General features: G+C 41.3%; 1 protein-coding gene across 3 annotated transcripts in view; it reads left to right on the forward strand.

The window, feature by feature from the left end:
* Nucleotides 1-10654, forward strand: part of GMIP (GEM interacting protein) — a 69416-nt gene extending 58762 nt beyond the window's left edge. For 2 of the 3 annotated variants that reach the window (XM_081320384.1, XM_081320385.1), the window contains exons 17-21: nt 100-237; nt 2759-2949; nt 7324-7612; nt 7977-8085; nt 9247-10654. In XM_081320384.1, the coding sequence (XP_081176510.1) occupies nt 100-237; nt 2759-2949; nt 7324-7612; nt 7977-8085; nt 9247-9680 (1161 nt within the window). In that variant the 3' untranslated portion in view covers nt 9681-10654. The remainder of the gene's footprint in view (nt 1-99; nt 238-2758; nt 2950-7323; nt 7613-7976; nt 8086-9246) is intronic. The other variant, XM_081320386.1, reaches the window with a different exon arrangement.
* Nucleotides 10655-17849: the final 7195 nt, after the last annotated feature.

A 17849-nucleotide genomic window follows, 5' to 3' on the forward strand; every position in this document is an offset into this window, starting at 1 on the left:
GATCGATATTCCGGTTGTCATTTGGGCACCTATGTATATGTGTTGTTCATCAAACTGGCTTCCCCTGATTTGGTCTCCCTTTGCCTCTCCTCTATGCAGGGAATATACCGCATTAGTGGGGCCAAAGCACGCATGGAGAGATTGTGCCAAGCCTTTGAGAATGGCCGAAGGTTGGTGGAGCTGTCAGAACACTCACCCCATGACATCACTGGAGTCCTTAAACATTTCCTTAAGGAGGTAAGAAATAAAAATGGAGAGTACCCCTAGCATCACATTTCCCCACAGCTGAAAGTGATTTTCTGAGATGTGCATCTTTAGCTGTGGGAGTTCACAAAGATACATTTTTTCAGAACTTTCTAAAGCAGAAGCAGACTGATATTAACAGACAGCTCACAGTTAGTCTTTCCCTTATAATGAACTTATAATGCCCCCAACTTTCACAATCTGAGTGACTCGTACGCTGTTCTATGACTCATAGATACCATACAAATTGCAGTTTGCCTACTATTTTTCAGATGTACTCTTATAGTTTTGCATCTACTCTTCATTGCCCTCAGTTTTTTAAAATCACAATCTCTTCTGTGGTATGCCTCAGAGAAGGACCTTGGCAACTATTTGCTTCTTTTTGCTTCCATTCCCACTTTACAGAATGGAATGGAATGGAATGGAATGGAATGGAATGGAATGGAATGGAATGGAATGGAATGGAATAGAATAGAATAGAATAGAATAGAATAGAATAGAATAGAATAGAATAGAATAGAATAGAATAGAATAGAATAGAATAGAATAGAATAGAATAGAATAGAATAGAATAGAATAGAATAGAATATTGTGCTCCAACACTGAAAGTTTTTAAAAAGAGATTGGAATAGACCTTGGAGGTCATCTAGTCCAATGCCCTGCTCAGGCAGGAAACCCTATACCATTTCAAATAAATGGTTGTCCAATCTCTTTTTAAAAACTTCCAGTGTTGGAGAATTCACAACTTTGGGAGACATGTTGTTCCACTGATTAATTGTTCTAACTGTCAGGAAATTTCTCCTTAGCTCTAGACTGCTTCTCTCTTTGGTTAGTTTTCATCCATTGCTTCTTGTCCTGCCTCCAGATGCTTTGGAGAATAGCTTGACTCCCTCCTTTTTGTGGCAGCCCCTGAGATATTGGAACACTGCTATCATGTCACCGCTCACCCTTCTCTTCGTTAAACTACACATACCCAATTCCAGGAACCGTTTCTTATATGTTTTAGCCTCCAGACCCCTAAGCATCTTTGTTGCTCTTCTCTGTACTCTTTCTAGAGTCTCAACATCTTTTTTATGTTTTTTATGTTTTTTATTTTTTTTATTTCATTTCATTTATTTTATTTTATTATTATTTTATTTTTTTTATTCAGAAATAAGGTTCTGATCTTCACCTCCCAGAGAACAAAGTCCATTCACTGCTCTTTGCTGCAGACTTAACATACTCTGTTCCTTTAACCATTTTGGGTAGGACTTCGTTTCTTACAGTTTTGGCAGCCATTCTCTGAACTCATTCCATGTGGACCTGGCTAAAGCTGAGTAAAGAGGAACTATAACGTCTTGTGATCTGGACTTGTTAGCATATTTATCTATATAACTGTCTATCTCAGGGCACAAATCTGGGCAGCTCACAAAAATATATCCTCAAACTGGATTCAGCTGTTTAGCAGCTGCATCTTATTGTTGTTTCCTGTTCTACTGGTGAATTACTAGAACATTCAATTTCTTTTGAAATGTGGATAGTCCTTGACTTACAACAGTTTATTTAGTGACCATTCAAAGTTACAACGGCACTGGAAAATGTGACTTATGACCGTTTTTCACAGTTACAACCTTTGCAGCATCCCCAAGGTCACATGATCAAAATTCAGATGTTTGGCAACTGATTCATATTTATGACAGTTGCAGTGTCCTGGGATCATGTGATCCCCTTTTGTGACCTTCTGACAAGCAAAGTCAATGGGGAAGCCAGATTCATTTAACAACCAGGTTACTAACTTATCAACTGCAATGATTCACTTAACAACTGTGTCAAGAAAAGACGTAAAATGGGGCAAACCTCAATTAACAAATTTCTCACTTAGCAACGTAAATTTTGGGCTCAACTGTGGTCTTAAGTCAAGGACTACTTGCAATACTGTCAAATTAGGTCTCCCCTTTTTATTCTTGTATGTTTTACTTCATCTGCCCACATGCAGACTTTACATTTCTCCCTCTTAATTTTCATTATATTTATTGCAGCCCACCGTTAAATTTCATCCTGTTCATTTCAGCTTAGTTATGCTGTAACCTGTCTAGGTTTTTTTATTATTATTATTTTCTTTCTAAAAGTTAGCTGTTCCTTCTCATTTTGAACGTGTGCATAAAAGGGGCTCTGAGTTCATAAAAGAAAGGTGTAAAATTCTAATTTTTTTGAAATGCACATAATCCTATTGCTGCATAGAAGGTAGCTCATGGTATGGGCACATCTTCCTTAAGGGGGATCCTTAAAGTTCAACAGCTCATATTTTCTGATATTCTCAAAATGTGAACTCTTGTTTTGAAATATATGAGAACATGTGAGAACACTGAGAATTAGAGAAATGCAAGACAGTAAACTAACATGGAAATCTTCGATAGAACTAGTCCATGAAACTTGGTTAACATGGCAGGATCCAGTAATATTTGTGATCAAATTTAAACCCAAGGAGTCTGTACCGGTAAAGTATTATGAGGCATATTTTGCATTTTTGCTACAGCTTTCCAGCCCTGTGCTTCCATATAAACTTTATGAAGATTTCATGACTTTCTCAAGAAATTTGCAGAAAACTGAAAACAGAACTGGGGATAATTCTGAGACAGATCCCATCAAGACAACCAAGGATTTGATGAGCAAATTACCACCATCAAATTATAATACTATAAGGCACCTTATTGCTCATCTGTACAGGTAATGAAAGAAATAGCATTGAATATCCAGCTTTTGTCTTGTAGGACAAATTAGCTCTATTAAATTTATCTCATCTGGATATCATTTTTATTGCCAACAAATCGACGGTAACTATTACCAGTGAATTCTGATCGTATCCTTTTTAAAGTAGATGTCAGTTAAGAGAATATGACAATGACTTGGAACAGAGGAAAAAAAACCTTATTTTAAGTGGCGCAGAAGTGTATGGAATTACACTAATGGAAAGTATGAAAAAGGACATTCGGTGGAATACTGAGGTGAAAGAGATTATGGGTGAAAAAAAATGCATATATGAGCAAAATTGCTGCAGAACATAAGAATAAGAGGAAGACATCCTCTAGAAAGCATTTAAACTCTTTCGCTAGTATTGGAATGCATGATCTCACTCTCAACCTGTATTTGGCCCAGTACAAAGGCAATTTCCACCTCATCGTTTATTGTTAGTGGTATTGCCACCTCCTCTTTAGTCAGTCCTTGCACCCAGCCCTTTGTTCTCGGCTCCTGGGCCGTCTGCCTCCTTTTGAAGGGACCTTGCTATCAATAATTGGGTGAAACACTGCTTTTTCGTCCTGCCAGTTTCCCTTTTAGTTGGAGTCATAGGAAGAATGATAAAAATATGATATTTTCCTTTTTCTTCCCCCCCCCCCCCACACTGGATGTGCTAAATGAGAAGATTCTGACTACAAAGGGTCATCAACTAAGGGGCTGGTACAAATGTCTATCAGTGAAAATCCATATCCTCAGACCCACTGAAAGAGAGAAAATGACTGGTGCTTGCTTTCCTAGCATGGGTGAGAAGAGTAAAGAACTAGGGAAGTCTACCAATCAGGGCTATGGTATACACCAGGGCTTTTCAACCTTTTCACCCATTGTACCACTTTTGGGATATGGCAACATCCGAGTACCACCAGTCACCTAGCAAGGTGTCAAAAACTTGGATGACACCCCCTCCCAAAAAGGAAAAAAGTGATGACTTACAACAGTTCGCTTAGTGACTGTTCAGAGGTACAGTGGCACTGGAAAAAGTGGCCCCCAAGCCACAGCTGAGCAAGACACCTGCCTGCCTGCCTGGTGGCGCTCTTCCTCCTGTCCGAGGTTTTCATTGTTGTGAGCATTTCTGTTGAGGATTGGCAGCGGGGGTGGGGTGGAGTGTGTTTGGTTTTTATTCCCCCCCATCTGCTGGGTGGTTGCAGAGGGTTTTGGTCACTTCACATGACCTTGGGACACTCTGACCATCATAAATATGAATCAGTTGCCAAGCATCTGAATGTAAATCACAAGACCCTGGAGATGCTGCAACATTCCAGCTGATCGGCGCTTCTTCTGGGCTCAGCAGAAGCACCGGGATCAGCACCGAGATCCAGCTGGAGCCTGGTGCTGATCCTGGCGCTTCCTCTGATCCCTGACAGCCCTGCAGCTCCAGCCATCTCTCACTCAGGCTTGTGCGGTGTTGCCACCGGTTCAGCTCATTCCCCTCCCCTGCTACCACTTTTCTAGGATGGTCATGTACCACCTGCCAGGTGCCAGTGTACCACAGGTGGTACCCGTACCACTGGTTGAAAAGCCATGGTATACACCATTTGGACAGGACACCTGGCAGGATCGTCTCCAAAACTGAAGAAATGGAAAAAATAATTTCTTAAGCCAGTTTCATGTTTAGCTGGTTTCTGCACAGAAGACAAGTAGCTTAAAACAAACAGAGCAAGGAATGGTTAAAATTAAAAGAGGAACACAAAATGCAATGCAAGTTTGATGGAAACATAAAGTTGTTTTGGAAGTGGATAAAAACAGCTTAAGAAGAAACCTCTAGCATGGCAAATGGCATTAAGAATAAAAACAATGGAAATTATTTTTAATGAAACTGAAACCAGAATCTTTTAGAGATTTAATAATACATTGATGCAAAGAATTATAATGATACATTATAGGGTCCGACTTCAATAAATATTATGTTAAGTGTCCAGGGGGGAAAATTAGAAAGGGAAGTCGGAAAAATATTTATATTTTGAGAATAATGAAAATAGTAAAGCAGCAGGTATTTTTTTCTTTAGATATTTTTATCCCACATTTTATAAGTAACTCAAGGGAATGGACATAACTAATAGTCCTTCCTCCTCCTATTTTCCACAGCAACCCAGTGAGGTGAGGTAACTGAGAGACAGGGATTGGTCCAGGCCTAAGGTGGAACTAGAACTCACAGTCTCCTGGTTTCTAGCCTGGTACCTTAACTACTAGACTAAACTGGTTATCTAGGTTTAGATAGTATATTTGAGAAATATTAAAATATTAATATAATTTGTTTACACTGTGCAACTTCTATGAAGGCTGTATCTGTGCTTAACAACTGAGAGAATACTACAGTAATTCCCTTGTAAAAAAAGGTAAAGGTAGCAAATGAGCATTTACTTGCATAAATGGAATGCTTTCTTTGAGGAGAAAGCCTTCGGAAATAGGATTGCAGATGTTAAGGAAGAGAGTCTCCATGGAGGTTGATATTTCCCTGTGTATGAGTTTCCAACTCAGGCTGGCAATAGATTTGCAATTCACAAAGAAAGAAAAAAATGCTGATTACTTGGGTATAGTATTTTTATCTATGTATCCCTCCCTCTTTTTGTGAGGAGAATGTCCTGAACTTCTCTCTGAGATTTTCCACCTCCTGGGCCAATTTGGCTGCCAGTGGGGCCAATGCAGAAGAGAATGTATGAAGTGTCATTGGTGATGTTATGTATCCAGGTGAAGAGAACACATACACGCTTACATAGCAGTCACCACCAGGGGGCGTTGAACTGTAACTGTTTTGGCGGGAACCCAGTTTCGGCGGGAAACAGAGGTTCAAACCGATTGGCTGGCTGCTCACCTGGCCAAGTATAAAAGGAGGGCAGGTAACCCCTATTCCCCAGTACAGTCACTTCCACCTAATAAAGATCTGCCATGCTGTACTCATCGTCTCGGCGTCCTTCCTGCTCTCCAGAACCCACTACACAATAGGTGACAACAGAGATGGCAGCAGGCTCGTCTTTGGGAAAGAAGGCTTTGAAACTGGGAAGCCCCAACCCATGGTGGGTCCCTGGCAGCCTTTTGTAAGGCAATTTTTGTGGAAGGAGCAGAAGTGAGAAAGCAGAGGGAAAAGTTAGGAGGCATTTTCCTTTCCTGCTGCACATGCTGTTTCTATCCAGCCCAAAACAACCAATAGCTCCAAGAAGATAATGTGCATTATATTTTGTGCAGCCAGCAATTTGCCAATCTCGCTGCAGAGGTGCAATCAGTTTTCAGGGTTGGGCAGAAATCTCAGGAGTGAGAGGAAAACACAGTGATGTTTCTGTGCAGGTTAGAGCTTTGAATTACAGGGCCATTCACACATCTTGTGAGTCTTCAGAAAACTAAATTAGCATGAATTTTGCTGTCCCTTTTGCCAGCCCATATCCTGCCTCTCTCAGCTCTGCTCCCAGTTACTGTCAGCCGCCTAATTTTCCTCCAAAGTGACAAAAACCTAACAGATTTTTGACATCTTGAGACATCCCTTGCACAGAGTTGGAATACGGGGGAAGGTGTTCCAGGACAGCTAAAAATGACATGATCATTCATGAGCTTGGGACAAGATGAAGGCCACATCAAAACATGAGCTTTTCTGAGGATGAGTTTCTGGCATGGTTAGGTGCAAGAGAGGACCCAGTCATAACTGAAAACACACACACAAAAATATTTTTTTCTTATTCTGTATATATTACAGCAGAGGTAAAAATTAATGGATTTAATTGCCCAATGCAGATAATAACATGGGAGCACAGAATTGATTCTGAAGCCGCACAAAAGTCATGGGGAAAGTTCTCATAGTTTGGTATGAAGAAGAAGTTGGTAGAGGAGGGGATTACTGAAATACGTAGCAAGAACCGGTAGGAAAGAAGAGATTCACAAACTGCATGTTAGCGCAATTGTTTTCGCACTGATAGGATGAAGTGAGTTGTTCCTTATTTATTATATGAGGGAAACATTCTTCCTTCAAGATGACAATTTGCACAGATACTGCATTGGTTGATGTTTATGTTGCTACAGTTTCTTTCTGATCATTTCTGCCCCTGCACAATTATTGATGTAAGGTTGAAAAATGGGGTATTAGTTAATGTGTATCTAAGGGTGGGTGTGTGTGTGTGTGTGTGTGTGTGTGTGTGTGTGTGTAAATGTGTGTAGTATACATACAGACACACACTTTGGTGTAGGATCTCTGATAATTGACTAGCGTAGCAACTGCAATACCAGCTGGAAACACAGTTTGGAATCTACACACCATTCTTTTCTCTATTCATGAAAAACGATTGTGCCCAAACTTTCTAACCCTGTATTTTTCTTTTCAAGGGTGGCTGAAAGATATCAGGAGAACAAAATGTCCCCCAATAACCTGGGCATCATCTTTGGCCCTACTCTAATCCGCCCTCCCTGTAACAATGATGTGTCCTTGTCATGCCTGGTGGATTCAGGATACCAGTCCCAGCTGGTTGAATTTCTTATCCTGAACTATGAAAAGATATTTGGGATGGATGACCTGCCTTCAGCTGGACTTTTTGACTGTGAAAACTCTTTGAAACGGGCAAATACTAATGACGTTCTTTCAAGCAACCAAAGACATTCCAGTGCATCTTTTGAGGTAACCATGACACCAAATACCCCATAACTGTGACACCTAATACAGATTCTCAATGTTAGCAAAACTAAAGTGTTGAGTGGGTATTCTGCCATTTTTGTTTTCTCAAAATAAATCTTTATTTTGATATTTCAAAGTACCGTAAAAATTATTATCAAAAATGGAAAGAAAAATTAGAAATACAATGGACGTTTTTCTTCAGGAACCTGTAACACTAAAAATTGTGAAAATATTTTACTTTAGAAAATTACAGTGTCTAATATCACCCTACCAATCTCTCACACAGCTTTCTTGCTGCAATTAGATAAAATTGGTGGAGGAACGCAAGTCAACAGATTCATAGCAATATTTTTTTTTCCCCAAACAGAGCCCTGCTTCCAAGCTATGTTTGGGTGAAGATGACTGTAGAAGTGAGGACAGCTCCTTCACTGAGGTCAAATGGAAAGACAGCATGGAGCAAACCGTCAACCCCGTAGGTAATTTTTCTTCTATAGCAAACCATTTCTTTAAAGAATATAAAGTCTATGCTGTTGAGAAATCTGCATTCTATCCCAAATGATTAATTATCTACCATAACATCTTCTTCAGAATGAGAAACGGCAGCATAAGGCAGGCTCTGAAATTCCAAGTAATTATGCTGTCTAAACTGAGTTAATTAGGATGACTTTTGTCTTCCCCAGTGCAAGAGAGTTTTGAAAAATGACAGCATTCTCCTAAAGGAGGCACAGCACGAAATATCTTAATGCTGGAATGTATAAAGGTTTAAACTATGTTATATGAAAATCATGCATAGGTATAAAATTAAAAATGATCATATTTGCACACCTGACTGCAAAGCTGACTTAGTTTAATTTAAAACAATTCTGCTTAGGTAAGGATAAGGATCTTCATGTTTCCACCAACTGCAGCTCCCCAAATTCTTTGTAGGAGAAGAGCAGATGGAGCTATGGGGGCAGAGTTAAATGCATCATCAGTTTAGAGTCCTTGTGTTCCCCACAGGAGATTGAAGTCCAATCTCTCCTGAATTTTGTTGATCTTTATCTGGCGACAATTTAGTGTTGAACTTTAGTTGACCAGATTCTTGTGTATCAGCTTGAATAAATTCTCTATGCTGCAACTTTACTAATAGTCCTGATTCTTTGCATCTGATATTCCTTGAAGTAAAACCATGGCGTGTTTCCCAGAATTATCTGGTTAGCTATTATGCAAAAGAGGATGTTGAGGATGAAACTTTTGGGCAGGTTCAGCTGGTCTAGCCTGGCTTAGGATAGTAAGCGGCATTAAATGATATGAGTCTGAAATGCAGATACACCAATAAAATAAAAAGGCTGTCAAACGTAGACGGTTGATGGATTTGGTGCTTTTATGAAATATCTATAACAGAGTTTGTGGCATATGCAAAAAAAAAAACCCCAAACCCCCTAATGCCGCCCTGCTTGTAAGAGATCTGTGTTATCTCTTATCAGTCAAAATATGTGGTGAGTGGACAACAAACTGCTTCCTCAAGGAATCCAGCTAATCTTTCATTGCTTTTAGAACAGCGTCATGTGCCTCTGAACACATGGGTCTGCTGGGTGATACATGGAACAGATTGCCTTTCCTCATTCTTTATCAGATTCTTTTCTCTTCTCACTCAGAGCTGAACAGCACAAATGACCCAGAACTGCAAGACTTTATACTTGATCCAGAAGTTGCTCTCAATCCACAATCCAGGGGACGCTTCAGCCGGATGCCAGTGAAACATCCTCGTACCATCATCCCCAAAGTTTCCAGCCTGCCCCTGCTGGCTGCTGTTCTGTCTAATTCAGAGGCAGCCAGTAGCTGGCTGGAGACACGCCCCAGTAGTCGCAGTGCCTCACCTGACACCTCTGGAAAGCGTAAACATTTTGAAATCACGCCAGAAACTGCTAGGATAGTCTCCAAGCTGCAGCCTGCACATGGAACACAAGATTATTATCAAGCTCAGCTCGGGGCAGCTCTCCAGGAAAAGCCTCCGGACGCACTGGTGGAAAATAAGTCTGAATCCCAAGCTAAAATATTGCTTGGGGAAATGAACTGGACAAAGGACTAGAATCCCAGTTCTTGGAGATATTCTGAAATGCACACATCACAAAACACCGGGGCTCTCAAGTGTATTTGGAGAACAAACCAACCAGCCCTGGCTAAGTCTAGGAGGAATGAGGTATTTATATAACTGTTTCTGAAGAAAGGGGTGAACTAGAACTGACCTGCTGAGATACTAGAAACTGTAAACCCTGTGAAGCCGGCTTTCAGACAGGAACTATTACCACCAAGGCACAGTGGAGAAGCAAAACATTTCTAGGGAAAGTGGTAAGAATTTTGCAGAAATGGACGGAGCCTTGGAAATAATTGGTACACCTGCTCCCAGGGGCCTTATTTGTGCAGTATGTTAATATAGGATGTGAGCATTCAAGATGGTTCAGGGTTATGTTTGACAAGAATAATGTGTGTTGAAACCACGTGATGGAAGATTCGATCAGATTGCTACCAGAAAAATGGCATACCGGTATTTCTTGAAAGTTTGAAAGTATCAAAATGATCACTAAAGAAAGATTAAATTCTATGTAAAATTGTGCAACCCCCCCCCTTGAAATCTTTTAATGCCATTTTTCTAGGTTCAGAACATGTTTAGACATACAGTATGAACCCTGGAAATGTACTACTTTTAAAAATGAAATTTATTTTTGGGAAACTGAGTTCTGTATTAATTGTATATATCTGTGCTTTTTATTATCAGTTTGTACAGAATAGTCTAAAAAGAGTATTGGCTAAACAGTGTAGTGGTTCTATTCTGAGAGCTGCTAGTATGATATAGTGTTTATAAGAAGGCAATGTATGTTTCTTGTAGAGAATGCCTGGATAAGGAGATGGGGCAGGGCAGGTAGATGGATGAGAGGGTGTTGCTGGAATACTTTCTTATAAACATGTTAACACATACAGTATGTGGTTCTCTTTGTGCAGAGTTGCCAGCTGGACATTAGGCAGGAATTTTTACAGGCATCTTCCATATATATATACTGCTTAAAAAAAATAAAGGGAACACAAGATAAGACATCCTACTATTAAATACAGTACATTGTGTTGTTTAAGTGTACCCTTTATTTTTTTGAGCAGTATATATATATATATATATATAGGGCCTAGCAAGGTAATCTAAATAGTTAACAAGCATTTAACACACACACACACACACACACAGATATATATATATATATATATATATATATATATATATATATATATATATATATATATATATATACATGTATACATGTATACATGTATACATATATACATATATACATATATACATATATACATATATATATATATATATATATATATATATATATATATATATATATATATATATACACACAGTATACAGTTGCAAGAAAACGTATGTGAACCCTTTGGGATTACGTGGAGTTTTGTATGAATTGGCCATAAAATGCGCTCTAAGCGTCATGTAAGTCACAACAATTCACACTGTGAATGTTTCCATCTTATGTTCAATTAAAACATGACAACAGCTAATGTTTGTGTAGTATTATTTTATGCAGCCTGTGTTTTTCTATTGTTGTGACTTACATGACGTTTAGAGTGCATTTTATGGCCAATTCATGCAAAACTCCACGTAATCCCAAAGGGTTCACATACTTTTTCTTGCAACTGTGTGTGTATGTGTATGTGTGTGTATATATCAACCATCTCTCCTTCTCTCCTCCCTTTTTGAATAGCGTAATTGGTTGAGTGTAATTGGTTGAGTTCACACAGTGCATTAAAGCATGGTGCGTTATAATCTTGATTTGATTAAGAAGCTGTAATGCTTGGTTTACATATAATGTTAAGCCCTAAATCATAGTTTACAAACCACAAAGTGTGTTTATAGTTAAACATAATGTGTTTACAAGACTGTATGAAAATTGTAAAAGACTTGGGAAGAGGACAGATTGGAGAAGCCATGGCTGCCTCAGCTGCCATATCAATAACAGATGTGTGCCTGACCATTATGTGGAATCTGCCACTAGTTGAAACTTTTGATTCTATGTGTATGCACTGAAATATGTGTGTGCCTATGTAGTTTTGCTGGCAAACATCTCTCATAGAGATGCTCAAATGCTGCATTCATAGAATTTGCCTTGCAGCAGTGATGTCTGATGAACTGGTGGGTTTTGAAGCTTCTCAACAAGCCACATAATAGTTCCAAGAATCAATTTTCTCTTGTGATTACCCTGTAACAACCTATTCTAAATTACCTTTTGCAAATCGCTCGACAAATGTATATAAATACATGCCAATTAACACATGTTCAGAATGTGTGTGAGTTGTTGGGAAACCATCACAAATGTATTTGTTACTCTGTTTGCAAATGAAGGGGAACCACCTTATTATCAATTCAGAGAGGACTGGAAACTCTGCAAGCAGAACAGGTAATCCTCAGCTTACACCATAATGGAGGCTCTCCATTACAGTTGCAAGTGCTGATAGTCATTAAGCAAGATGGCCTTGCTTAACAACCCCCGCCCACTGCTCTCCCTGATGCGGTTGTTTTTAATATGTGCGTCATTAAGCGGAGCATAGGGTGCCTCGGGTGGGGGACGCCCTGGAGCACAAACCCAGGCCCAATTGTCCTGGATTCCCAAGCCCCCCCACCTGCAAAGATATCCTGGTCTCCACCTCCTGCCCCTTGGGGTCCCCACAGCCCTTGGGCCTGCTTTCCCCCCACCAAGTCCCCTCAGGCCTCTCCACCCTCCTATTGGGCCCCCACAGGGCTTGGGCCTCGTCCACCCTGTCCTCGGTTATGCATGTACCTATTGAAGATCTCTGCAGCTCTGCTGGTTCCTCAGTGGTGCGCAGACTGCATTGGGGAAGGAGAGCAGAGCAGTCCGTCCCTTCTTCCATAAGCAGATGCCATTTTGGGGGTAAGGGCAAGGAATAGTGGCCATTCTGAAAATAGCCGTCACTTTTGCTGCCTTAAACTGGTTTACACAGCACTGAAGAAAGCTCTGGAGCTTTCCAGTCCTGTGGAGATTGTGTTAGGGAAGCAGAATGCAGCAGTTCATTCTGGGGCCGCCTGGCTGTCTCCTGGAAGTGGCTGCTATTTCAGGATGACCACAAGGATTTGGGGGGGTGTTGTGTGCTGAAAATGGCAGCCACTTTCAGGAGGCAGCCACATAACCCAGGGATGTATGGCTTGCCCTCCTTGCCCAACATGAGGTTCAGAGATCTTTAAAAGGCAAATGGGTGATGGGTGACAGGTGAGTAGGACACAGGCCTATGGGCCACCAGTAGGGAGGGATGGGGGGGATGGAGGTGGAGAGGCTGCTACAACATCCCTGCAGTCAATTGTAAGGGCCAATGCCTGCAGGGCTGCTGTAGCAGCCATAATTTCAAAAAGGGGTCATAAGTACCTGGGAGGCAGGTCTGTCATGACTTTCAAAAATCGCTAAGTGACCGGTCATTAAGTAAGGATGATCAAGAGTCATTGTAAAGTTTGTTTACCTGGTGTGAAGACCAATCAATCACACAGTAAATTCAGAATACCAATACAAGGTTTGTTTACAAATTTCGTATCATCATTAAAGTAGCACGCGTACAAGTAATTGCTGTTCAGGTTGGAATAGCACATGTACAGGTGCTGCTGTTCAGCTATTTTTAGCATGACCTATACTACCAGACCCCTGCCTGCTTCCCAGCTTAAGCTAAATATCGCATTGCCTTACTTTTCCCTCAAAGGGTCTTCTTGCAACAAGCTTCTAGCTACTGAACTAACCACATCCTGCAAAGCAAAATATAATTTCGTGCTTTGGTTTAGCAAAGCGTTTTGCAGTTTTCTGTTTTATGCTTCTGTGCAGACAGGGTAAAGTGAAGTGAGAGCATTGTGGAAAGAAAATCAGAGGCTTCTGTAAAATGGGTACTTTTAAAGCTGAAGTTTGAAAAGATGAGGTTTGGGGTCCCAAAGGTGAAATTTGGGGTCCCAGGCCTACACTCCCCCCTTTTTGACACCTTTAAGATACTTCAATAAATATCAAACCTCATTAATGTGTCACTTGGGAAATTTCATCCTCTCAGTCTTGTAACCTACATCTCTGCAGGAGAAAGGACAGAAGATTGCCTTCTTTATTCTGATTTTTCACTCCACTTCCACTTTGTCTTGGCCCCAAATGGGGCACCTCTCGGCAAAGCTGTGGCACTGCAGGAGCTTACCATGGGTTGGCATAACAGACATAAATGTCATGCTTATGAAGAAGAAAATAAAACTTAACATTTTCAAGTATTCAGGATTGGAAGCCAAGAGTAAGATTTTCTCATAAGCAATGGAAGGGGTATGGAATAGAAAGACTTGGACCAGTTCAATGTTTGAGGCTTGATCATTAGCTGGACATTCCAATTAATCCTAGGTTATGGTTGATCTGAGTCAAGCTTTGGTTGGTTATAGCAGGAAAAACAGGTACCACAATTTTGGTTTGAGATGGACCTGAGTAGCCTGCTCCAGGTAATTGTGTCATTTTGGGGGGGGGCACTTGGATAACTTCTTAGGAGAAAAGTTCCTGTTTAACAAGCAATTGTTTATGAATGTGACTGTGGAGAAAACTTCCTAGGTGATGGTGGTGGCTTGCTTTCTGGACTCATGAGTACCAAGAATTTTTCTTCTTCTAAAAAGTAGTCTTTCAAGTGGTTCTGCCTTTCATGTGGATGACTAGAATTTCTCTGGGGGTGGAAATCTTTTTTTTTTTTCCATAAGTGTGATGCACTTAGGACTTGACTCTAAAGAACTTGAGAGAGATAAAGGTCAGCAAAAGCTGGGAGGGTCTTTTCTACCTTAGTTGAAGGGATTCATCATTCCAGGATTTTAGCAGAACTCAGTTCTGTATGGATGAACAGGCTGGTTCAATCCTACTAGTTGGTGTTATTGGATATCTCTGGAAAGAGAAAGTAAAGCAGCAGACAAAGGCAGCAGGTATTGCTCCTTCTAGTTGAGGACAATAGGCATTTGCACTATAAGGTATGGTTTTTTCACATAGAATCTCAAAGGACTCACTCCCAATCTTTTGCCTGAAGTGGCTTTGCATGCAGCTGAGCAATTGGCTGTGTCTGCTAGTAAGTTAAGTAGGGTTCTTGAGCTATTTTAGTTAAGTGATGTTTTTAATGGGATCTTTAGCCCTTTCTGCTTGACTACAAAAAAAAGGTAAAGAGAAATTCAATTTTGACTTGGTTCTTAAAACTTACACAATTTTGTCTACAGAATGTGGGTTGTTATTGGATCTGATTTTAGTTTACAAAATTCCGTATTTCCTTAAGTAGGACTTTTATTACTTATTTCGTTGTGTCTCTTAGGATACCTTACTTTTAAACGAACAAAACTGCTTCTTTGTTCATTCTTACTCGAACATGTTCATTCCACCGTCATTCAGTTGCTTTTCTTTTTTTTTTTTATTGAAAAGTTTTAACATACAATTTTTCTTTAAAAAACCCCCTCCCCCTCCCTTCACCCTCCCCCCCTACCTCTCCCCCCTCCCCCCCTCCCCCCCCCCGACTTCCCAGAGCTAAATACAAGGTATATATAAAAAAACCAATCATAAACAATCATATACTAACAACTATAAGCTCTAAGATCCATCACTCTCTAGCTTATATAGGATAAAACAAACCTTAGTAATATTAAATATATATATAAAAAAAAACTAAAAGAAAAAAAAAGAAGAAAAAAGAAAGAAGACTTATTCAAATGCTACATAAAACTTCTTAACCCTATACTTATTCTGGATAAACTCAATCCATTTTCTCCATTCCATAATATAGCGTTCTTGCGAGTGATCTTTCAGTTGCTTTTCTATTCAACACATTCAACATATCACTGGCCGAGCTGGGGAGAGATCGTAAAAGGACTGGGCAGAAGCAACTCAATTTACAGGCATCCTGTCCGCTCACAGACTAGGGTTGGTTCTGACAGGAAAAGCTTTTACTTATCTTTTTTTTATTGAAAAGTTTTACAATACATTTTTAAAACATAAACTCCCTCCCTCCCCCTCCCCTCCCCCTTACCCTCCCTTACCCTCCCCCCTCCCCCCCCCCCGACTTCCCAGAGCTGAATACAGGGTATAAACTTTACAAACTTAAAGTAAAATATGCTAACTAACTAAAAAGACACATTAAATTCTATCACACTTTAACTCCCCTTAAACATGACTAAATTGCTAACAAGTAATGAATAACTAATAATACATCATATAAAACTAATACTTATTCAAATGCTAAATGAAACTTTTTAGTCCCATATTTATTCTGAATATACTCGATCCATCTTCTCCATTCCACAATATATCTCACAGACTAGGGTTGGTTCTGACAGGAAAAGCTTTTACTTATCTTGAACAGGTATTAAGTAGAAGCAACAAATATTTAACTTTTTGTTATCTATTTGTTTTCTTGACAGTTTCATAAAGTCATTTTGTCAAAAATCTTTAGATTCCTTCTCCCCCACCCCGTTGGCTGGGCTTTGAGTAGAGACTTTTTATTGACTTTAGGGTTCTGCCAGGCAACATGGTGTTTTTCTCTCATAATTCTCACTGACTATCTTATGACTTGGTGCCTTCCTATTATTCAGTTCCCTTTTTACTTCTTTTTGCCGTTGATAAATCTTCTTGTGGGATGTTTTACAATAACTCACAGCAACTGGCTGGTTTATGCGGCCCGGGAGGAGAGGCTGGTTCCAGGCAGTAATAACTGCTTCTTTGAAGGAGGGTGTCTTCCCCGCCGCCTTGAAGGAGGCGGTGGTGAGACCCCTCCTCAAAAAGCCTGTCCTGGACCCGGCTGTTTTAAATAACTATCGTCCAGTCTCCAACCTTCGCTTTTTGTCGAAGGTTGTTGAGAGTGTGGTGGCGCATCAGCTTCCTCTGTTCCTGGATGAAACTGATTATCTGGACCCGTACCAATCGGGTTTCAGGCCCGGACACAGCACGGAGACGGCATTGGTTGCGCTGGTGAATGATCTCTGGCGGGCTCGGGACAGGGGTTGTTCCTCTGTCCTAGTCCTCTTAGATCTCTCAGCGGCTTTTGATACCATCGACCATGGTATCCTACTGCAGCGTCTCAGGGGGTTGGGAGTGGGAGGCACCGTTTTACGGTGGTTCTCCTCCTATCTCCTGGGCCGCTCGCAGTCGGTGTTGACGGGAGGGCAGAGATCCACTCTGAGGCCTCTCGTTTGTGGAGTTCCTCAGGGTTCAGTTCTCTCGCCCCTCCTGTTCAACATCTATATGAAGCCGTTGGGTGAGATCATTCGTGGTTTCGGGGTGGGGTATCATCAGTACGCTGATGATACCCAACCTTTTCTCTCCACCCCGAACCAACCCAGCGATGCCCTCGCCATGATGTCCCGCTGCCTGGAGGTGGTCCAGGTCTGGATGGGGAGAAACAGGCTTCATCTCAATCCTGCCAAGACTGAGTGGCTGTGCATATCGGCATCTCAGGTTAACCAGACTATTCCACCTTTAACAAGGGGGGGTGAGGTGTTACCCCCCGTTGATAGGGCTCGCAACTTGGGCATCCTCCTGGATTCACAGCTCAATTTTGAAGACCATATAGGAGCCGTGACCAGGGGGGCTTTTGCCCAGGTTCGCCTGGTGCGCCAGTTGCGACCCTACCTGGACCGAGATGCCCTACGCACAGTCACTCATGCGCTCGTGACCTCCCATTTAGACTACTGCAACGCTCTCTACATGGGGCTGCCCTTGAGGACCACTCGGAGGCTTCAGCTGGTGCAAAATGCGGCCGCGCGAGTTGTGATGGGGTTTCCCGATACTCCCATGTAACACCTCTGCTCCGCAAGCTGCATTGGCTCCCAGTTGCCCTCCGGGTGAGATTCAAGGTGCTGGTGATGACCTATAAAGCCCTAAATGGCTTGGGTCCGGGATATCTGAGGGAACACCTGCTGCCAGCATCAAGTTCCCTTCGTCCAGTGCGCTCCCACAGGGAGGGTCTTCTCAGGGTGCTGCCGGTAAAAGATTGCCGGCGGATAACACCCAGGGGAAGGGCCTTCTCAGTGGGTGCACCTGCCCTCTGGAACCAGCTGCCTGTGCAACTTAGGACTGCCCCCGATCTCCGTTCATTTCGCCGGGACCTGAAGACCTGGCTCTTCGAGCTCTCTGGCCCAGGCTGAGAATTTTAATTTTAATTTGGGTTTTTTATTTTTTCAGGGATTGATTTAATCTTTTAA

The sequence above is a fragment of the Vipera berus genome (genome assembly GCF_964194415.1).
Source record: "Vipera berus genome assembly, chromosome: 2".
Classification (NCBI taxonomy): Eukaryota; Metazoa; Chordata; class Lepidosauria; order Squamata; family Viperidae; genus Vipera; species Vipera berus.